General features: G+C 35.1%; 1 protein-coding gene across 1 annotated transcript in view; it reads right to left on the reverse strand.

The window, feature by feature from the left end:
- The window catches only part of LOC125649129 (xanthine dehydrogenase/oxidase-like), a 49,733-nt gene that overhangs the window by 6,414 nt on the left and 18,319 nt on the right, over positions 1-25,000 (reverse strand). The window contains exons 18-31 of the mRNA XM_048876372.2: positions 20,143-20,262; positions 15,001-15,222; positions 12,874-12,937; positions 12,469-12,538; positions 10,755-10,842; positions 7,093-7,179; positions 6,793-6,984; positions 6,383-6,528; positions 1,971-2,052; positions 1,379-1,474; positions 1,053-1,181; positions 736-810; positions 557-609; positions 280-394 (exon numbers count right to left, since the gene is read on the reverse strand). Of these exons, the coding sequence (XP_048732329.1) occupies positions 280-394; positions 557-609; positions 736-810; positions 1,053-1,181; positions 1,379-1,474; positions 1,971-2,052; positions 6,383-6,528; positions 6,793-6,984; positions 7,093-7,179; positions 10,755-10,842; positions 12,469-12,538; positions 12,874-12,937; positions 15,001-15,222; positions 20,143-20,262 (1,539 nt within the window). The remainder of the gene's footprint in view (positions 1-279; positions 395-556; positions 610-735; positions 811-1,052; positions 1,182-1,378; positions 1,475-1,970; positions 2,053-6,382; positions 6,529-6,792; positions 6,985-7,092; positions 7,180-10,754; positions 10,843-12,468; positions 12,539-12,873; positions 12,938-15,000; positions 15,223-20,142; positions 20,263-25,000) is intronic.

The raw sequence follows: 25,000 nt of genomic DNA on the forward strand, positions 1-25,000 counted from the left end.
CTACAGTCATTTGTTACTATAACAAGGACGGGGAGGGGGTGGGGGGCGGCAGTGGGAACCTGTCAATTAGAGTTTGTATCTAAAAATACATGTAACAGAAGTACATTGGATTGTTCCCCTGTTGCTATGTGCCTGAATTTACATATACGTTCACGATGCAGCGAATCATTTCACACTTTAAAAAATCATGTGCTTTTTATTAAAAAGTTCTTGCATGGTGTAAGGTGCTACAAAATTTCTTTACTTTCCAACAGTAGAGAGACAAGAGGATACAAATACCTTATGATCCCCAGTTAGACAATCAATCTCCACCTCTGAGCAAGCAACTCCAAAACTGAAGTAGTTGAATGGGTTTCCACTATTCTTTTCAAAGTTATACCCAATGTTAGGAGTTCTGGTGACAGAAAAGGAAAATAGTCATTTTTTATATCCCAATAAGACAATTGTCCTAAGTACAGAAAAACAAATGATGAAATTTGGCATTGCTGTGGTACTTGGACTGGAAAGGAATCCGTCCAAGTATTCCAGCTGCACAGAAAATAGGAAGAGAACATACTTGTAAAATCCTGTAATGGAAAGGCTTGTTCTGTCAAAATATGCTGCATGTACCTAGTATCAAACAACATCATTTATGAAGAAAACTACAGAAGAGTATATAAATATGTGATGAATTCCAGCATATATATCACTTCAGATACAAAACCAATCTTACAGACATATACTGTAACAACATACCCAATCTTCCCAACATCCTTTAGGATTGGCATTTATGTATGGCTCCAATCTTTCCAGCAGAATTTGACAAGCATTCTAAATTGAAAAAGTGAACCTTTTGTAAAATACATTTATTCTTTCATTTCTGAATTTGTTTAAACACTATCATTCTCAGTATGTATATTTTAATCAATAATCTGTTGCAGATTGGTTATAGGATAAACTGAACTTATCTGAAAGAGTCAGAATATCAAAAGCAAGAAAGAAAAAAAAAATGCAAAAAATCATGTGTGTGCTAATTACCTGGATGATCATCACATTACATGTGTGCTAATTACCTGGATGGCCATCCCATTCAGGTCTGAGCTGGCACTGGCTGCTGTAGCAGATGTATTGGGAACAGTGTTGGTACTTGTCTCACTGATGTGTATTTTGGAGGCTGGAATTTTTAATGTTCTAGCTGCAACCTAGGAGATTTTGTTCTGATTTACTATATTGGTCAGATACTAAATATACATCTAGATATTTGCAGTGGAAAAGAAATTACATTCAAAATACATTTTTCAACAATTAGCCCAATTCATAAAATCGGGCAAACCTATTAAGGGAACACCCACCCTTTTAAACAAGGTTTTGTGTCTGAGTCTAGTTTGTTATTACTCACTTGAATCATTTTGGTGTGGAGTCCTTGACCCATTTCAGTCCCTCCATGTGTGATCAGAACAGACCCATCCATATAAATAATGACCAAGGCCCCAGCCTAGTAATGAAAAGATAGAATTATGAATGTACACACTATCAAACAATCTGAAGCTCACTAAAATCCAATGTAAAAACAGACTAATGTATTGTACATGTAGGAAATCAAGAACTATTTTAAAAACTTGAAGAAAAAAAACTAGGCCTAGCGAATTGTGATGCTGTGGATTTGTCATTGCAAAACGAATGAGCTTGCCTTCCTTCTAATCTACTGATACATATAGATTCTTGTTACACCCATTTTGTAGGTTTATATCTGATCGACGTCCATGCTTCAAACTAGCATCTGACGTTATGGCCTACGACATTCCAAAAACTTCACTGGAATTTGAAATCTTTTTCTTTGGTATGTTTTATACAACAAAGAAACACTACATTCATACATTCATCAATACACCAAAAAAGTCAACAAAGAAATACATGTACCACATGCATACATTCATCAATACACCAAAAAAGTCAACAAAGATAGTAATCAAGTTCGATTAAAGGCTCACCTGGTTTAAAAACAGTGCTGTATAAGAAATTCCAAACTTTGTTGGAATAATAGAGATTCCCCTCTTTTTCCATCTATTTTCACTGCAAGAAATAAATATATAACTGTAAAAACACAAAAGAGGTAATAATACCTACTCCTTCTAAATATCTACATGTATTCAGTTTCAATTTAGTGTCAATGGCATTAGAAATATTATTTAAATGTTTTACACATATGCTCTATATATACCAAGTATATACCCCACCATGGAGTAAGAACCTCTATCCTGGGGATCATGAAATTTACAATTTTGGTAGAAACCTTCCTGCTCTACATACATGTAACTTACAGATGTATGGTTGTAGTGAAAAAGATTTTTGAATATTGGTTAATGTTTGGCAGTTTTTACCCAGTTCCTAAGGTCCCAGGGTTGCAGGAGCCCTGGAATTTACAATGTATGTCTCCCTTTATCCTAACGATGCCTCATACCAAATTTGAAAACAACAGAATGGTAGTTATCAAGAGTAAGCTAAAAAGGTTCAATTGTTAACACATTTAATCACTGACCATTTAGGCCCCACCCTGATACCAAAAGCTCTACCCCTGGGATTATGAAATTTACAATTTTGATAAAGGACTAAATGTTCATTTTAAATATTCATTTAGTTTCAATTTAGTATTGAAAATGGTTTTTAAATGTTTCGTTGGGGGTGCAGGAGTCCTGAAATTTACAATTTATGTCACCCTTGTCATAAAGATGCTTCATACCAAATTTGAAAAGAACTGGAAGGACAATTATCAAGAAGTTAACAAGATGTGTTTGTGAAACACAAATGCCCCCGATAATGGCCAATTCCGAAGAGGGCCAAGGTCACAAGGACAAATATCTTGGTACCAGTAGAAAGATCTTGTCACAAGAAATGCTCATGTACAATATGAAAGCTCTAATATTTACCAATTAAAAGTTATGACCAATATAAAAAAAAATTAAAAGTAGGTAAAATGTCAAGGTCAAAAGGTTTAGTACAAACGGAAAGGTCTTGTCACAAGGAATACTTATGTGAAATATCAAAGCTCTATCACTTACTGTTCAAAAGTTATTGCAAAGATTAAAGTTTTCAAAAAGTAGGTTAAACTCCAAGGTCAAGGTAACAGGGTAAAAAATGTTGGTACCCACGGAAAGGTCTTGTCACAAGGAATACTCATGTGAAATATCAAAGCTCTATCATTTCCTGTTCAAAAGTTATTAGCAAGGTTAAAGTTTCAAACATGATTACAGAATGACAATGACAGACAGGACAAAAACAATATGCCCCCCCAATCTTCGATCTCGGGGGCATAAAAATCAACGGACTGAGACAAAATTCGAACTTGATCTGTAACTCGTTATGGCAAAGTAATGTACCAAATAACAAATGAATATCTGCAAGCACAACCAAAAAAAGTCTGGAAAACTGATAATTCATGCTATTTTTCGAAGTCCAAGGGCCATAACTTAATGAAAAATCAACGGACCGAGACGAAATTCAAACTTGATCTGTAACTTGTTATGGCAAAGCAATGTACCAACAAGAGATGTTTGTAAAACACATATGCCCCCTATGGTGCAAAATTGAAAAGGGTTATACAAACACATCATTTAATTGAGAGTAGTATCATCAATTCAAAATATTGAGCAGACAATATCTTCCTATGTCAAGAGTGGATTGACCATGTGACCTAAAAATCAATAGGGGTCATCAACTCCTGAAGATGTACCAGTGTACCAAGTTTGATGTCTGTCAAGCAAAGGGTTCTCAAGATAATGAATGTACAGTATATTCCTATGTCCAGTTTGACCCTTGACCTTTGACCATGTGACCTCAAAATCAATAGGAGTCATCTTCTCCTGATGATGTACCAGTGTACCAAGTTTGATGTCTGTCAAGCAAAGGGTTCTCAAGATATTGAGCGGACAGTATATTCCTATGTCCAGTTTGACCCTTGGCCTTTGACCACGTGACCTCAAAATCAAAAGGTGTCATCTTCTCCAGATTGATGTACCAGTGTACCCAGTTTAATGTCTGTCAAGCAAAGGGTTCTCAAGATATTGAGCAGACAGTATATTCCAATGTCCAGTTTGACCCTTGACCTTTGATCATGTGATCTGAAAATCAACAGGGGTCGTCTTCTCCTGAAGATGTACCAGTGTACCCAGTTTAATGTCTGTCAAGCAAAGGGTTCTTAAAATATTGAGCAGACAGTATATTCCAATGTCCAGTTTGACCCTTGACCATGTGATCTGAAAATCAATAGGGGTTGTCTTCTCCTGAAGATGTACCAGTGTACCCAGTTTGATGTCTGTCAAGCAAAGGGTTCTCAAGATATTGAGCGGACAGTATATTCCAATGTCCAGTTTGACCCTTGACCTTTGACTACGTGACCTCAAAATCAATAGGTGTCATCTTCTCCTGATGGTGTACTAGTGTACCAAGTTTGATGTCTGTCAAGCAAAGGGTTCTCAAGATACTGAACAGACAGTATATTCTTATGTCCAGTTTGACCCTTGACCTTTGACTATGTGACCTCAAATTCAACAGGGGTCATCTTCTCCTGAAGATGTACCAGTGTACCAAGTTTGATGTCTGTCAAGCAAAGGGTTCTCAAGAAATTGAGCGGACAATATATTCCTGTCCAGAGTAGATTGACCCTTGACCTTTAAACCTGAAAAACAATAGGGATCCTCTTCTTTTCATAACCAACCCACATATGAAATATCATTACGATCAAGTGAATGGTTCTCAAGATATTGAGCGGACAACATGTGGTCTACCGACCGACCGACAGGTGCAAACCAATATGCCCCTCTTCTTTGAAGGGGGGCATGAATATCTGCAAGCACAACCAAAAAAAGTCCGGAAAACTCATAATTCATGCTATTTTTTGAAGTCCAAGGGCCATAACTTGATGAAAAATCAACGGACTGAGACGAAATTCGAAATTGATCTGTAACTTGTTATGGCAAAGCAATGTACCAAATATCAAATAAATATCTGCTAGCACAACCAAAAAAAGTCTGGAAAACTGATAATTCATGCTATTTTTCTAAGTCCAAGGGCCATAACTTAATGAAAAATCAACGGACAAAGACGAAACTCGAACTTGATCTGTGACTTGTTATGGCAAAGCAATGTACCAAATATCAAATGAATATCTGCAAGCACTTCAAAAAAAAGTCCGGAAAACTAATAATTCATGCTATTTTTCTAAGTTCAAGGGCCATAATTTAGTGAAAAATCAATGGACCGAGACGAAACTCGAACTTGATCTGTAACTTGTTATGGCAAAGCAATTACCAAATATCAAATGAATATCTGCAAGCACAACCAAAAAAAGTCTGGAAAACTGATAATTCACACTATTTCTCTAATTAAGTCCAAGGGCCATAACGAAGTAAAAAATCATTGGACCAGGACCAAAATAGAACTTGATCAGTAACTTGTTATGGCTAAGCAATGTACCAAATATAAAATAAATATCTCCAAGAACATAGAAAAAAAGTGTGGAAAACTGGACTGATGGACAGACGGACAGACAGACAGACGGACGGACAGAGCGCAAACCTAAAGTCCCCTTCGACTTCGTCGGTAGGGGACTAAAAACCCCTACCCCAGGGATCATGAAATTTACAATTTTGGTAAAGGAATACATATCCATTTAGTTTCAATTTAATATCAATAGCACTAAAGAAGATGTTATTTAAGTGTTTTACACATGAACACTAGATACCAAGTTTAGCCCTGCCCTGAAGTCAGATCCTCTACCCTGGGGTCAGAACCCCTACCCCGGGGATCATGACAATTTTTGTAGAGGTCTTCCTGCTCTACATATCTATGTATTTAGTTTTTCTTACAAATGCACAGTTATAGAGAAAATTTTTGAAAATAGGTCAAATTTTGGCAGTCTTTACCCCAACCCTCAAGCCCCAGGAGTCCTGAAATTTACAATTCATGTCCCAAACATGCTTCATACCAAATTTTAAAAGAATTGGAATAGTAGTTATGAAGAAGTTAAAAATGTTCAATTACTAATGCACGACGGATGATGGATGACGATGGATGCTGATCCATTGCAATAGGTCACCTGAGTAAACTTTGTAAACTAAGGTGACCTAAAAATATCGTACATGTGCTATCTAAAAAAAATTTCCTCATTGTGGATATTGATGCTAGATATAGTAAAGAATCATTTCGTGCAGGCTTTTGAGTTTTCATCTGAAAAAGATGTCAATGGAATCTATGTTGAACTATGGAAAATACTACCAAAATCTAAACGAGGCCCAAAGATATGGAAAATACTTCCGAAATCTAAACGAGGCCCAAAGATATGGAAAATACTACGGAAATCTAAACGAGGCCCAAAGATATCTACTGCTTACAAATAGCAGCTTACCTGTTGAATATATCAATGTCCTTTCTTCTGTTGTAGTAATCGCTTCTTTCCAAACATTCAGTCCAGCAGCGTTTAATATTACACTGTACAAGGGGCTGGTTGAAATGGGTTGTCTCCCCTTCATTGTACATGTTAATTTCTCTGACCTTGACAAAAACATTTGTACTTGAACTTTCAATTCAAGGGGATATATTTTTGTACAATTTGGAAAAGAACAGTAGAGCTCTATCAAAGAAAATATGTTTATAGTGGATTCTTGGTTGCCATGAAGAAATGTTAATTTATATCCTGGAGAGTACATAATAATGGAATTTTTACACGTAATTACTCTTGGTGGTCTCAAAAGCTCATGGTACCCTAAACTATGAGGTAAAAGACCAAACTCTATATTTGAGGTTGAATTCAGATACCTGTTTAGCTGGAATGCCTAGAGTTGAAGCTATCTGCTCTATCCAGGTCTCAGTAATAAACATGCCCTGCGGTCCACCAAATCCACGGAAGGCTGTGTTGGAAGGAATGTTAGTTTTGCACAGGTGACCAGACACCCTGATGTTCGGAATGTTGTAGGAGGCATCTGTATGGAACAAGGCTCTGTCCATCACCTGCAAAAAGTAGAGGCATTCCATTCAAAGACACATACTATACCCACTATCACCATTACATTAATTTATTTTGATAGTCAAGGTTCACAACAGTTGACAAATGCTCACCGCAGCAGAAAGATCCAAACTGTGCCCTGCATTGTTGTAAACATCACATTCAAGGGCTGTTATTTTGCCTTCCTTTGTGAAACCAACCTGTAATTAGTAAAACATTATGAAATGTGTAACTATCAGTGCTTTTCACAATTTTAAAAGCTATCTTATGCCCAACTAATTTTGGTCACGTGTAATATATTATTTTAAATCAAAATTAAATTAAATTAAATTTAATTAATTTAGATTAATTAAATTATTAAAATATATATATATATATATACATGTATATATTTAAAAAATATGAAAAGAAAACACAGAAATCCTCCGTAAAGCTTTAGCGCTTTCATTACATCTTCAGAAGCTTTACAAAAATGTATACATAGCAATCTGCAAAATGAGCCAAGGCCAGAGATACAAGAACCAAATACCACGGTTATCAACAACAGCAATTCAAGGGATACACCCAGGAATATAATTAAGACAGAACCAAAAGTATTTAATCTTTCTGATAGACAACTAACGGATTCCGAAATAAAACTACTGTCTAAGGGTCTAAAATACACCCCTACACCTCATGTCAATAATCAAGAGCTTAAAACGGATGTTAAAGCCTATACTCGGCGACTCAGACTATATGAATATTTTCATGAAAGTGAGACCAGTGAATCTGAATCCGAGTCTACAGAGACAGATCCAACAAACCTTGTAAGAAATAAATCAAAGTTTAATCCAAAACGAGGAAGAAATAGAACTTTGGATGCCGTTTGCGACACATTAGAAAATATTCATTTTCCAAACAAACCCAGGAACATTAAATCTAATCTTTCTACGGAAGAGGAAAACGCTCTTAAAAACCTCCGTGATGACCCAACTATCATTATCAAAGAGGCCGATAAAGGAGGTGGAGTTGTCTTAATGAATAAGGATTTCTACAAAAATAAAATTTTACAAATGTTACAAGACAACAATTTTTATGATAGACTACACAATTGTCATGAGAAGAAAACCATTACAAAAATTAAAAATCTAGTATATGGACCACTATCGGAAGGTTTAACTGATAAAGAACAGGACTACCTGACAAACTTTGAATTCCGAGAGAGTCAATTCTATGGTTTACCTAAAGTTCACAAGTCTAAAATTATTAAGGATGCCATAGCAAATCAAAATAGTGTATGTATTACTTGTCTGGATCCAGCTGACTTATCCTTCAGACCCATAGTAGGAGGACCAAACTGTTCAACGCAGAGACTGAGTCATTTGTTGGATATACTTTTAAAATCATATTGCCAAAAAGTACCCAGCTTTGTAAGAGACGATCTGGATTTTATAAATCATTTACCTACTCAGGTCACCTCCAACACTAAACTTGTCACTCTGGATGTTATTAGTTTATATACTAATATTCCTACAGAATTAGGATTGGAAGCGGTAAAATTCTGGATGGAAAAATATCCTGATGTACTTAATGACAGATTCCAACAGGATTTTATTTTAGAAGCACTAAAATTAGTTCTAGACAACAACTTGTTTGCTTTTTCCGACCATCATTACCTCCAAACTAAGGGAACTGCAATGGGGACAAAAGTCGCACCTACCTATGCAACATTAACCCTAGGTTATCTAGAACATAAGTTACATGATCAACTATGTACGTTGTGGGGGGCAGAATTTGCAAATAATATACAGTCTAAATGGAAGAGATATTTAGATGATTGTTTTATCTTGTGGGATGATGATGTCGATAAGTTATCGGAGTTTTACGATCTACTAAACCAAATGAACTCGGATATCAAATTCACGATGGAAACAGATGATACGCAAATGCCATTTCTTGACGTTTTTATATTAAAAGAAAATACCAGCTTAAATACGGATATTTATTATAAGCCCACAGATACCCACCAATACCTGCATTTTGGATCGTGCCATCCCCACCATACTAAAACAGCTATACCATATAATCTCGCAAGAAGGATTTGTATCATTGTCAGCAATATCGATACGAGGGATATCCGCTTGGAGGAATTAAAATTGTATTTATTAAGCCAAAAATACCCAGAACAACTTGTAGACGATGGAATAATGAAGGCTAAGGAGTGCGATAGGATACAGCTACTTTCAAACACACGATGTGCTAATGACGGAGAAATAATACCACTTGTACACACTTATAATCCGAGAAATCAAAACATCAATTCAATTGTTTATGAATTAAACAAGCTACTTAGGGAAGATGAACAAACAAAAGGCATATACAAGAACTGCCGTTTTATTAGCAGTAAACGCCAGCCCAAAAATCTTAAGAGAATACTTTGTTCCTCCCAATTAGATGACCGTACTTATACAGTGTCAAAGTGTACGGACCCTCGATGTGGTACATGTGACTACATTACAGAAGGGACCAGTTATAATTTTAACGGAGGAGAATTTAAAGTTAATGCTAACATGTCATGCGATACAAAGGATGTCATATACGCCATCACATGTCCTGGATGCAAGGAATATTACATTGGTGAAACTGGCAACACTCTCCGTGCCCGTGTACGTGTACATAAGCAGCACATCAGTACACCTGAATACAGACAAATCCAGTTAAGTGCACACCTGGAAACGTGTGGTAAAAAACGATTTAACATTTTCCCATTTTATAAACTCAGATGTGCCAGTGCTATTCAGAGACGGGAAAAAGAAAAACATTTTATTGGTATTCTAAAGCCAAAACTTAATAGTCTTTTATAATTGCCTATGATTTCCCTGTACTTTTTCCAGATCATTGTTGAACATTATCCATGACGTCACAATATAGACATTTAACGTTCCGCTTACTTTGACGTCATAATCACTGTTACTATGATACTGCTATGTATACATTTTTGTAAAGCTTCTGAAGATGTAATGAAAGCGCTAAAGCTTTACGGAGGATTTCTGTGTTTTCTTTTCATATTTTTTAAATATTAGTATCCGATTACTGAGACTCTATTTCAATTTTGGATACATGTATATATATATATAAAAGCACCAAGTTCCAACAACACCTGATATCTAAAAGTGTCAGATCCACAACATGGATACAAGGTCAAATACAAAAAATTATACAAAGCACTAAAATGACCAATGACACGAACAACCAAATTGTCAAATTTTCGGGACGACCGGTCCCTTCTTCAGGACAAACAAAAAGAATTACATAATATGGGGTGGCCAATAATATCAACAGAGAATAATAACAAAACAACAAAAACTACAAATAAATACACCTAGCACTAAAACTACACTAATCTACAAATGTATTTACAACGCAGACTACATGTTTTTGGTTTTTAGGCTTGCCAATCAAAGTTAAAAGTGGAGTGAATTAGGACATGTCCTATTCGTCCAAAGAGCTGATCCACAATGTACGAAGTATATATATATATAAATATATAAAAAGCACTAGAATGACCAACGACATGAACAACTGGAATCGTCAAATTTTCGGGACAACCTGTCCCTTCGTAAAGTATCCTCGAAATCCTAGAAAATTAACACCCCCCTCCCCGAAATATTCCCCAATATAACTCAATTCATGCATCACAGATCTTTAATCATGTTTCCTTCCTTTTTTTCAACAAATTAAAAAAACTTTGACAAATGGCTCAATAATTTAAAATTTGATTTTATGAGAATAATACCTTATATTTTCCGTAGAATGGATGCCGGGTGCCACTGGAGACCATGTCTTCATCCCTGTCCAGCATGCAGCGTACTGGACATCCTAGTCTGGAAGTGAAACAAATTCAATCAATTCCTCATTCTAACATACCTTGTGGAAGAATATCTAAGAGTTGTTGCTACACCATAATAAAATAAGAGGCCCAAAGGCCTTATCACTCAACGGAGTATCAGTTAAAAGTATCACTTGTTTTTTGCAGTTTTTCCCCCGCCCCTAAGGTCCCAGGGGTGCTGGAGTCCTGACATTTACAATTTATGTCCACCTTGTCCCAAAGATGCTTCATACCAAATTTGAAAAGATTTGGGATGGTACTTATCAAGAAGAAGTAAAAATGTTCAATTGTTAATGCACGGCGGACACAGGCCAGTTGCAATAGGCCACCTGAGCGACTCAGGTGACCTAATGAGGAAGACAATATATACACACACACAATATATAGTTTGTAAAAAGAATTCATTATTTCATACAATAAATACATCCAATAATATAAGTCGAGAAACACAAAACTCGAATAACATTTCACTGTTAGCGCTTTCGGCTTTAATGCCTCTGGAGAAGAGGCATTAAAGCCGAAAGCGCCAACAGTGAAGTGTTATTCGAGTTTTGTGTTTCTTGACTTTTATTATTGGATATATAAATATATATATATATATATATATATATATATATATATATATATATGTATATATATATTGTGAATATGATGCTTTTGAATTTGAAACATTTAGATCAAACAGTTGTTTCAACCTGACCTCCTAGACACTGTAATAAATATCAACAGAAAACAAAGACTGATAGGCAGACAGAAGGATGGACAAACAGAAAACAGATTGATAGGCAGACAGAAGGATGGACAAACAGAAAACAGATTGATAGGCAGATAGAAAGATGGACAAACAGAAAACAGACTAATAGGCAGATAGACAGATGGACAAACAGAAAACAGATTGATAGGCAGATAGAGACAGACATACAGAAAACAAAGCAAAGAAGATTACTGTGGAACACTTTTATTGTGTGGGAGATCAATTTTCAATGATTTTGTGGGCACCCCAATCCTATGAATTCAAAATCTCAATGAAAAACACAATTTTCATGGTTAATGATACTTGATACCAAAAAATGAATACATGGATTGATATATATAATTTTTGGCTTACTTTGGTTGTAATAAGTACAAATATAAAATTCCTAGACAAATAAGGGACTTCTAAATTTTCTATGAAGTTCAAAAGTTGAAATATATTACCCTCCCTAAATAATGATTTAGTAATCATACAAATTTTTCCCTCTGTTTTGGACTTTATTGAGAAATCATGGGAATAAATTACGTTTCATATGGTAAATTGTATTAATTTTACTTATAAGAATATAAATTTAGTTTTTCTTTTCATCATAATTGAAAAAAGTTTGTTTATAGTGAGTGTCAATAAAAGTAAAGGAACCATATTCATGAAAATTGGTCCCTATAATTCAAGTGATAGTCCACAGTATACCCTGCTTTATATAAACAGATGACAATGGAATGATCTTAATTCTTAGTAACGTCTAGATGCTTTATCATTCAAAGATACAAAGTAATTTGTTTTCCAGCAAAGTGAAAAGTAAAATATTTCATGCTGAGAAATTTAGCCAAACATTTAATTGAAGAATGTACTGGGTCAGCAACATACTTTGCAGCAGCTATGGCAGCTGGTGCAGTGAAAGCAATGCTCCGAGTTTCCTTCCCTCCAAATCCACCACCTGCAAAAAAAATAAATATCACTGATGTTTTCACAATTCTTCCTTTCTATTGTAGATCCCCACATTTTAGCAACACTTTATATTTACAAGAGATGTTTCTCAAGGTTTCAATAAACTAAACAAGATTGGCTTTTTTGCCATTTCACACGTTAGAAGACATTTTCATAATCAATTGATATTCTAAATTACTAACTTTAACATTCAGCAAATAAAAATAACATGTGAACTAATTTTGCTAAATTATGCAAAACTAAAAGAAGAAAAAAAAAGTCCCAAATAAACCTCATTGCAGTAACATGCAGTAGATAAGAAAACTTTCCTAATCTGTTACATACCCATTCTTTTGACTTTACATACAATCTTGTTTGCAAGAACTCCTAGAGCCTCTGCAACTACATGCTACAAACCAAAGAGGCATATATCATGAAGACTGTTAAACAATGACAGCAGTTGCTGGTAAGTTTATGATATTAATTTTTTATGAAGGAAAGTATGTACAGTGGAGCCTCGTTAATCCGGACACTTTGGTTCCCAGCAAAATCGTCCGGATAAATGAAGCATCCGGATATTTGAATCGCATATTTTCTAGCTTTGCATAAGTAGCCAATATGTGCCTACTTTATTGATGCATAGTGAATTAAACACATTCTATCATTGGATTTAACCATTTCATTAGTAAACAAATTATGATAATGTTAACATTTACATGTATTTCAAAGCACTAAAATTTAATGTACGTGTTTAGTGTATTTGCCTGTGCTTACATTGTACATACATATGATCCCTACAAAAAAATATACAAAACTGTGTACCGTATGCACTAAAACAAATAATGAAGCACTTTATGTAACTATAAGTAATTAAATCATTAGTAACTAACATAATCATTTACATTTCAAACATTCACTTTTACTTCTTTTAAAAGAGGCCGGTAATTTCCATCTGTCACGGTTCACGGGTTCGGCGGTCTGTTAAAACAATCTTCATCGTCCAAAGTTGATATAAGAATTTCGTGATTATCATGTCAGTTGACAACATTCTTTAACCAAAATTCAATCTGCCAGACTTTATATTTCTTATTCTATAATTATCCAAGACAATATCAGGAGAACAAAATCATTTAAGCTCGTAATATCAAGACCTACTACTGCTTTGATCTAGTCACGCGAAACCTATTATTTTCATGATGCGATAATAACGGAACAAAACTCGGCTGAAATTAACTTTACAGGTACATACATTGTCATTGTCATTTTCCTTAAAATGGTAATTTTCTCACTTCTACGCAGAGTTTAAAATTTCGAAAGCAATAAAGCTCTACAACATCGTAACAAGAATCAATCGTACACAGGTACATTCTACATGTGCGACATTCTAAACGTTAAAGAATTATACTATATATACATATGCATGAACATACATGTATATTTCACGCCAATCAACAGAATAAAATCCAGAATCTAGAAGTATGATCTACACTCTTTAGATTTGAATAAGCCGATATCAATTTACGAATCAGTACAACTGATACGTGTAGCAGTTAAATAAATTATCATTACGGCATGATGTTTAATTTATTAATACTATTAGGGTATTGATCAAAACTATAAAATAATATGCTACAGATTTATTTACAAAATTCAACACTACAAGCAATAAAGATCTTATGTGCGAAAATTGGCAATACAATGTCTCGATCGGCACGTGCTATCTAACGGACTTATCATCACACACCACCTAATTGGAGGGAGGTGTTGACAGGGTACAGGTAATCGCGTCAATTAGACAGTTTGGCTTGTTTTCTTTATAATTTACACCTTGCTAACATTGTCCGACACAGACCTTCCCTAAACAAAATTACCGTCCGGATTAACGGTACAATTTTCAATGCATTATAACGTTTTGTAGTAAAAAGTGACCGTCCGGATCCGGAACGCGAATTTCCGGATTAATGATGCAAAATAATGTATAAAAATTCCATTCCCTAGAAAAATCGTCCGGAAGGTGAAGCGTCCGGATTAATGGCGTCCGGATTACCGAGGCTCCACTGTATTGCCTCGCAGAAAACATAGAAAGTTTACAGAAAAAAACAAGACATGTCAGAATGACACAACTGCCCCTAACAATGGCAAATTAAGTTGGAATGGAGAATCATATTACTGCAGCAGCGTAATAGAACAACTAATAAATGTAACAGGATGCTGTTATGAAAGTCTCCAAATTGAATACCGAAGGTGGTACTAAAAAGTTTGGATCAAACTAGTTTGCAACAAACATGCATTCATTGTCTATGAAATCAATGTCAATTTCAAAAGAAATATAACAGAATGTAAATATTATAGAATAAAGCAACCATGTTGACTATTCGTACTTGATAATGTGAAATAGGAAGTCTCTGACTGGAGGAATTTTTTCCCTCCTCTAATCTCCCCTTTATTTAGAACATCTGACTAATAGCATACCTGTGTCTCTGTTGGGTTCTGGGTAGAGACAAACAGCTCCATTTCATCATCTTCTCCTTTGGGTACTGCTAATACTGCATGGGTCTCCAGGTAGAAGTGTTCCTGACCCCCCATGTTGACCTCCCCCTCCACCACATGGTCCGCCAACTCTAGTCCTTTCACAGTGTCTCCATTACTAATACTGTTACTGTACCTGTAGAAGGATCCCTTATCAATGGCTTCCTGAAACGTTGCAATACGTAAACATTTAAATCATATATTTCTGTTATTCTGTACTGAGAAGACCTGATCAAATGATGGTGTGTGCATGTTTGAAAATTGCCTGGAAATCAAGTGGTAGTTAGAATGAAGAATAAACTATAATCATGGAACAGCATGCATGCGATTCTTCCTGAAATTTACCTTGATTATCTTTGTAATAGATATGGAGATGATACAGATGAATCAGATTCATTAATTAATCTAACCATAATGAAGCATGAATAAACAAGTAAAAAGATAGGGAGGACACTGTGATCAGCAACAGATACAAAAGTTTTTAAATCTCTAATTTGCCTGATCATGTTAGAAAGGTCAGTTAAACTAAACATTCTTTAAGCATGAATTACTGAGTCAGTGAGTGTACATGCATTTGTTTCGGTGCCTTTGATGCAGTCAGAAGTATGCTAATTTAAAACCAGCACCAAATATAATCTCTACATTCAAGTTATTTTAATGCTAATTCATAATCAGTACCAAATATAATCTTTACATTCAAGTGGAGTCAAATTTTAATGGTTTGAGATTGAGTCTCAATTTCATGGTTGATGATCGAGTTGTAATTCTTTATGGTATATTTTTGTAGTTCAGTTTCTCCTGTCTGTGGGAGATTTGAATTCACAGATATATTTACTATAAAATCAACAAAAATCACCCCCTCCCCCCAAGGATAATACTGTGATTATACATGAGGCCTATGGGTCTGAACAGGCACCAGAGTACAATGCATTACATTTTCCAAAGCTCATGACTTGTATGCATGGATTTTCAAAATCATTAACACACAAACATTTCTAACATATCATTATGTAATTTGCCATAGGGTGCGATCAAACTTCCTACCCGAATGGAAAGCTCCATGCTTGCTTGCTCATGTAATAATAATAGAACCTGAACCATGGAGTCAGAAACACAGTTTTAGTAGACAACTCAAAGCTCATTATAATCATGCAAACTTTCTGCCTCCTTGATGACCAGAAATTAAGAAGTTTTCTTAGATATAATGCATTTTTAATATATGACCAACATAGCCCCACCTTCAACCCACGGTTCATGAATTTTACAATTTCGGTAGAAGCTTGAGTACTCATTATAATCATGCAAACATTTTGCTTCCTTGATGTCAAGATGTAAAGAAGAATATTTTCTCAGATATACAGTAATGCATTTTCTATATATGACCACCTTAGCCCCATCCCCGGGCCTGAATCCTAAACCCTGGGGTCATGAAGTTCACAATTTTGGTAGAGGGTGCATTGCTTATTATAATCATGCAAACAGTTTGACTGCCTGATGTCCTGAAGTAAATTGAAGAATTTTGAAGATTGCATTCATTTAGATGGTTTGGCCCCTCCCCTCAGGCCCCAGGGAGGCAGGGTCCATGAAATTCACAAGTTTGTTCTCCTTTGCCCATAGATGCTAAATACCAAAATTGGTTGAAATTGTTTCAACCCTTCAAAAGATGAAGCTGAGCATGTTCAAATTTTAAAACTTTACAACCAACACACATTGCATATTGACAGACAAAAAACAGCAATAGGTCACCTGAGTGACTCAGGTGACCTAACTATATTTCAACACTGTGTCAATTTAAGATTAAAACAATAAAACCATGACCTAACAATGTGCATAAACATATTATGACCTACCAATCTACCAATACATATCTACAGACCATGACCTTCCAAGGCATGTAAATAGATTGGACCTACCCATGTGCATACATAGACTATGACTATCCAATAAGTGCAGAAATATCATGAACAACCAATGTGTGTAAATACAACAGAACAAGTACCAATACAACATTCAAAAGATACATGTCATGTTTATTTGAATAATAATGAAAGAAAGCAAAAGTGAGCAAGTTCACATACCCCACACTCCAACATTGCTTGACAATGCCTCACATAATGAATGGTAATGGTATGCATTACTGCAAGAACAGGACAGATAAGCTCAAAATTCTAAGTTCAAAAGGGGCCTAACTCCCAGAAAAATTATTGAATCAGAATTTCTTGAGAATCTGCACATCTACACAGTGTGTCCTTATTAACTACAAAGTTTCACGAAATTCTGTTCAGAGGTCTCAGAGGAGTTGCGCTGTCAAGAACAGGACAGTCGGGCTCAAAATTCTAAGTTCAAAAGGGGCCTAACTCCCAGAAAAATTATTGAATCAGAATTTCCTGGGAATATGCACATCTACACAGTGTGTCCTTATTAACTACAAAGTTTCACGGAATTCTTTTGAGCAGTCTCAGAGGAGTTGCGCTGACAAGAAAGGGACTGACAAACTGACGGACGGGTAAAAAACATGATACCCTCCGCAACTTTGTTGCATGGGGTATAATAAATCAAAATGTTAAGGACAAACACAGACCTAAAACTGCCAGAATGACAATAATTCTCTCAAATTCTGCAGCAATATCTTCTTTCAACCATGTATTGTTGAAGAAGATGGTTGACAGTTGACAATTCTTCATATCACTTTCAATTTTAAGGAAGACAGTTGACAATTCTCAGTTTTCTAAAGGTACATGTAGGCATGTCAAGTGACATTTATCAAATACGAGTTCAAATCTTTGTTCCCCGATTTTACATTTTATCATTCTACTTTATTAAAGTAGATAATTGACAGTTCTTGATATTTTTTTTAAAGTAGACCAATTCCAACTGACATTTCACAATTTTTTAGATTTGATATAAAGTTAAGATTTTGTATCAAAATTTATAAATTAGGTTTTTAAACTGTGAACTGGATGGTGACTGTAAATGTCAACAAGTGAAAGCTCAAATGTCAACTGTCAACTAACAATATTTTATATGATATTTGTCACTGAACCATAAACAATTTGCTTTAAATGAAATCCAAATCACTCATTGTAAGTCCACAAAGAAGCTGTTTATTTTGTACATCATAGCTGACACAGCACACGTTGTGGCTTTTGCAATCTATAAACATTACTGAGGGAAAAATTAATTAAAAATGGGTAATATCCAATGGTTTCTTAATAAAAATGTGTCTTTCATTTAAACAATTAAATATTTTATAGAATCTAAACTGAAATTAACAAAATGTCACCATGTACACATGTCATCATTTCACATTTAACAGTGTGAAAATTTAAATACTGTATGTTATTTATTCTGAAATCACTTTTCCATTTACATGCTATATTTAATCTAAATCTGCTATAGTCATTTGACTTTTCACTCGCATTCTTTAAAAAGAATAAGGAACTTCTACTTCCAATCAGTAACCATTATGTCCCTTATCAGCTCCCCAGTCATGGAAAACAATATATACACAACATACAAATGGTCACAACTCTTGTAAACTTGGGTCAGTGATGAAATTAAAGTTCGATCTTTAGTTGTTCACCACAAAGCTACACAATTAGGTTTATGCAAAGGCCTCTGTAAAGTGGATCAACTGATGAAAGTCGAACTTGATCTGTAGTTGTTGCTTCCAAAGTACACAAGTTTCTTAGAGTAATATGTGAAATGAAGTGGAGCAGAGTAATGGACAGACAGATTCCGAGGAGACCTGCAATCCCTTCTGGATTCATCAGGACTGAAAATCATCTCAATCATCCAATTTGTAAATGTCATGGTAACTTTTGCCCATGACCTTGAAAAATCAAGAAGGATCTTCCTTCAATTATTTGCAACAACAACATGAAATATAAAGTTATAAAAGTTGATAGATCTTTGAATTCAAGAGATAATATCTAGAAACTGCATTACAATCTGCTAGTCCATGGACAGCAAACCATGCATGATACTGCTATGCAATTTACAGTCAACTCTTGATAAACCACCACCTTTTGTTCTTTTGAATTTATGGCGTTATAACGAATTTAGCAATGAATTGAATTTCGGCCATATTAGGGAGAAAGAGTTACTATTCTTGTATATGTAAGAGTTATCTTTCCTTTAACGTACAAACTTAATGTAAAAATACATGTATCTTCGATCTCAGGGGCATAAAAAGTTAAACAAGATGTGTTTGTAAAACACAAATGCCCCCAATAATGGCCAATTCCAAAGATGGCTAAGGTCACAAGGACAAATATCTTGGTACCAGTAGAAAGATCCTGTCACAAAAAATGCTCATGTGCAATATGAAAGCTCTAATATTTACCATTTAGAAGGTATGACCAATGTAAAAAAAAAAATTAAAAGTAGGTCAAACTCCAAGGTCAATGTCATAAGGTCAACAATTTTGGTACCCATGGAAAGGTCTTGTCACAAGGAATACTCAGGTGAAATATCAAAGCTCTAGCACTTACTGTTCAAAAGTTATTAGCAAGGTTAAAGTTTCAGACAGAATGATGGAATGACAGACAGGACAAAAACAATATGCACCCCGATCTTCGATCTCGGGGGCATAAAAACAACCAACTTTTTACATGAATGTTAAAAATGATCAGTATCTATGACAACTGTTGACTGTGAAGACAAGGTTGAATCTTTTAATGGTACATGTATTTGTCTTCTTTATTTATAATCTCTCATACAAGAAAATGGTGAAATACTCTGTCTGGAGGAATATATACAAAAAGCATTGCATTACTCCACAAATATGTAAAGTGTGTACTCCCAACAATGAAAAAAAAATCATGAAAAACCTTACTTCTATATATTGTGCATATCCAAAAATTACAAATGGGGTATGCAATGTATACTTCTAATATCAAGGACAAAATTCCCCAAGATAAATATAAGATTTTATTAAAGATTTCCTCAAATTCATTTGCATTTGAAAATGAAATTACTGTTTGGTAGTGACAATGAAAGTTGTGTACTTATTGCACATACATGTGTTTATTTCTAAATCTATTCATTTTGTGAAAAAAAAAAGGATAGCCAAACAAATCCTACCTTTATTGTAATAATGGGCTCCAACTCCTCATACTCGATTTTGATAATTTTGGCCGCCCTCTGTGCATGAACCTGTGTGTCAGCTACCACTGCTCCAATAATTTGTCCCATGCACAACACCTGAATATAAATCACAGACTGGATAACTGTAGTCTATAGCTTGTAATAAATCTAAACACTCTATATATAGCTTGTAATAAATCTAAACACTCTATATATAGCTTGTAATAAATCTAAACACTCTATATATAGCTGCAGAACTATAGCTCTCTGAGAAAATATTGGGACAGATCTGATCTAAGAGAGCTATCGTTCTTCAGTTCAATGTAAACAAATGGGATTCACAATATCTACACATGGGTTCTGTTTTCAAAATTCCATTCTGTGGTAGCAGCGGACAGTTTTGAACTATAGGCCAAATTAAATTAATCAAAAACACACACACAAAAAATTGAACAAACTTGAATCTAAACTATGTCAGGAAGCTTTCATTTAACTTTCCACTTTTCTGGGCCTGTAGTTCTTGATAAGAAGATTTTTAGAAGACCTCACTCTATTTTTTTTCTTTCTAATGTTGATTATTATCCCTTTTGAATGGGACAAGACCCTTTATTTGGATGAACCTAAATCCTCCTTACGCAAGGATAATTTACGCTAAGTTTGGTTGAAATTGGCCCCTGGATGATGGTTCTGCATGGAGGAGATGAAATGTGAAAAGTTTACGGACAGACACTAGACAAAATGTGATCAGAAAAGCTCTCGAGCTGAAAGCTCTTTCAGTTCACTTGAGCTAAAACACTAGCTCTTAATTTCAATATTTTGTGAAAAATATTTGTTAAATACCCAGACATTTTAAAAATACACGGCTTGGGGGGGGGGGGGGGGGGGGGGGGGGGAGGGGGGGGGGGGGGGGGGGGGGGAGCTGAAGTCTTGCATCCACAAGCAATCTGTGTTCTGAAACCAAAATTATGATTTTTAGTGTGATACGACCATTTCTCTAAGGCAGGACAAAATATTCAATTTTGTCTACTACAGGTGACTCTCGATGGCTTGAACTTCGATCTCTCGAAGTTCTCGGTCTCTTGAAGTGAAATCATGGTCCCGATTTTTTCTCTCTATATAACAAAGCAAATTGACTATTGATCTCTCGAACGTTTGATCTCTCGAAGTGAAGTTGGGTCCCGTAAAACACATTTCATTGTTTTTCACTCTCAATCTCTCGCAGTGGTGGTAGTGTATACCCACCGTTACCCAAGCCTGTAATAATTTCCACTTAGACCTTACCTGGATTTTGTTGAATGCAGGAGGATAGTGTGGCTGTGGTAATTAGGTGTTTACATAGGTGAAACATCACCTGTGCTTCTATGTGGAGGTGACACATTTGAGTATATAATTGGCTAATTGGTCAGTTTACACCTTACACCTGGATCTTGCATCTTGATGATTAAAATTATATATAATCCAACTATGAATAAAATATATAATTGGTTTTGACTTGATAACTAGAGAGTAAGTTTTATACATTAATTAAGAGATCTACAGACTGTTAAATTTCTCGAGTTTGTTCTTTGTGTAAAGTTACTCTAAAACATTGTTTTACTCAATCGTTAGAATTTTTGCTTTGTGTAAAACATATTGGCGGACCTTCAATTTCCGAATTTCAATCTCTCGAACTCTCGATTTCTCGAAGTTTTATCAAGGTCCCTTGAACTTTGAGTTATCGAGAGTCACCTGTATTTTCTTCCTTTGCTTTTAGTTCTTTCAATTTTGCAAGTTTAAAAATATACTTATCTCCAACTTTTGGAACTTCAAATAAACCATTTCAATTCTGTATGATGTCTTAAAAGTTACCCTTGCAAGCATGTCATGTACATTTGAAAAGATTGTGTTCTGCATTATACATGTTTAGCTATTGTATAGATGTATTATATTCATCAAGATTGATATATTCGCAACTGTAAAGCATTCTTGAGGAAATGGCTATCATTACAATTTGTAAAGATATCAACAGCAAAAACATTGGAAATGCATTGGAGGATACAGGGAAATCCATTTTTGCCTACATCAGATTGGCAGGACTTGCTTTAATGCATGTTCGCTCTGGTGTTGAAATAGATATTGATGAGATTTTCAAAATGTTTGTTGAATTTTATCCAAGAAAAATGTTCAAAAAGTCTTTGTTCATTAATGAATATAAGATTAACTAGCACTGAATTTTACATGCATTTACTTTTATCGATTCATTGGATATGATCTAATGCAGTTTCTAGATCATCTTTCTGGACACACCCCCCCCCCCCCTCTTGTAAACAGAATTATTGCCCTTGGATTCAATATGTTGACTATTCAAACATAACTTGGAACTTTGAAATATTTTCTGTTTAATTAGATTCTTTTATGAAAACTATCGAAAAAGACAAAGGAGTTGCGCTGACAAGAACAGGACAGACGGGCTCGAAATCCTTAGTTCAAAAGGGGCCTAAGTCCCAGAAAAATTATTGAATCAGAATTTCCTGAGAAAATGCACAATTACACAGTGTGTCCTTATTAACTACAAAGTTTCATGAAATTCTGTTGAGTGGTCTCAGAGGAGTTGCGCTGACAGATAGGGACTGATGGACTGGTCAAAAACATTATATCCTCCATTGCATGGGGTATAGCTCTACATCACTTGTATGATGACGTAATAGTTAAGCGGGGGATTTCCCACAAGGTCTGATGTTTGTTTATGCATGACAAACCATTTTTAGTAAAATATGCGATGCTTGAAAGAATATTACTTTAATTTGAAATTAACTCGAGACACCTAACCCATGCACTGTGAACATTTCATAAGTATAGTATAATTTGTTCAAACTAGAATATTTAATGTGTAACAGTTATCAAAATATATTAGCATTAGAGGTACAACTGTACATATGCTCCAATTTTTATGTTATATTCTAATAAAGATATCATGCTATTGTATTCTATGAATGAAAAAATCGCTAAAACGCATCAAAGATGCGTATGGCCGAGTTGCAGTTTGGAAAATTATGCACGCTTGCATTCACGAAGTAAAAACATACATGTATTTAATATAGTTAGTAAGTATGAAGCTTTGAATGGCCGCAATAGGTATTTAGTTTGATAATGACCTTGACCTTTGGATTTCAAAAGCAACATGAATCTTGAATGTCATCAGGATTTGAAGTCTGATAAACATGCACCAGCAAGTACATGTATAAAAGTTAGAGGCAAGCTCAGATCTACAGTATATAGTGAAAAAGAGACCTTGACCTTTGACCTCAAAATAAATAGGAACCTTCCTCTTTTGGGTGTGATCAAAATATGCAAGTCTGACAAAGAAGCACCAAGTAGTATGAAAGTTAGAGACCGGACAAGCTCAAATCTATGGCATTTAGTGACAGTGACCTTGACCTTTGGACCTCAAAATGAATAGGAACCTTCCTCTTTTGGATGTGATCATGTTATGTAAGTCTCACAAAGATGCACCGAAAAGTATGAAAGTTAGAGACCAGACAAGCTAATTGTGGACGCCCATCCTTCGCCAATTTAAAAGAGAGATTTACTACACAACTCGGCTAATAAAACAAAAAACTGTATTAAATATGCCTACAAATATTGTAGCGATATCAATGAATATACTTTTAAAAGACAGTTGGTCTTTCTGAACACTTTTTTACCAAAATAAGCCGAGCGCTGACCATGTGACTGTCTTATTAGCATACCCCATGCTATTTTCCCAGCAATTCTTGGGTCTGTGCATATCTAACTACTCCTTTGGTGTTTTACACATGATGAAGCATAATGAATTTACCCTGATAGGTCCTTATTCCAATATCTACAGTCGAAATCAATGTTAAAACTTAACGGCGCCATTATTTACTTTCCAATCCCATGTAAAGAATACATACATTATACAAATAAAGCCAACCGAAGATGTTGGAGAGTTAAATTAGTCAAGAATGAACTAAAAATTTCAACCTATGCCTTTCATCTGGAATGAAATCAAATAGTTCACATTGCACAAGGTATTATATTTTGCCATTTCAGATACATTAACAATGTCAGTTGGGAAAGAATTTTTTTTTAATCATTGGTACGTATGTACCTTTAACATTATGTGAATGGTTAAAGAATAATGTTTTGCAAGTTTAAAACCAGTGTGTACAACTCCTTTATCAAGAAAACGTGTGATAGATACAAATCCTTTCACAGATCACAGAATCAGTTGTTTTCTTAAGAATATGTTTGAGAAAATGAATTGTGATCATGTATACAATAAAAAACTAAAAACAACAGTACTGTGGGCGGTAAATTATATGCCCATCGGACAGTGAAATTGTAAGCACATTATGGATAGTTCATGGTACACCAATCTATCTGACATGTGAACTGATTATATATTTCTCCGAGAGGGAGGTTGTGACAAAATGTTGGTGCACTATCTGTATCCATGAAGAGAAAAAGTTCATAAAACTATTTGACTTACTTTTAGCCCTAAAGTAGGTCCTGGTACACAAATCCAGCTGAAATGCAAACTGAACTTGTATTCCTCCGAGAGGAAGCTTGCGACCAAATTTCAGGGCAATATCAATATCTGTATCCATAACGAAAACAAGTCAGGAAAACTGTTTGACCTACTTATAGCCCTAAAGTAGATCATGGTTCAACAATCCAGCTGAAATGCAAACCCACTCTTACACTTCGTGAGGGAGAAATTGTTACCAAATTTCAATGTTGTATAATGCATCTGTAATGAAAAGTCTGGAAAATATGACCTTGGACGGACGTATGGACAGCACCCTAACGACAGGCGTTAAAATCCTATACTGACTAAAGAAGTACACTGAAA

This window comes from Ostrea edulis, chromosome 5 (assembly GCF_947568905.1).
Source record: "Ostrea edulis chromosome 5, xbOstEdul1.1, whole genome shotgun sequence".
NCBI classification, from domain to species: Eukaryota; Metazoa; Mollusca; class Bivalvia; order Ostreida; family Ostreidae; genus Ostrea; species Ostrea edulis.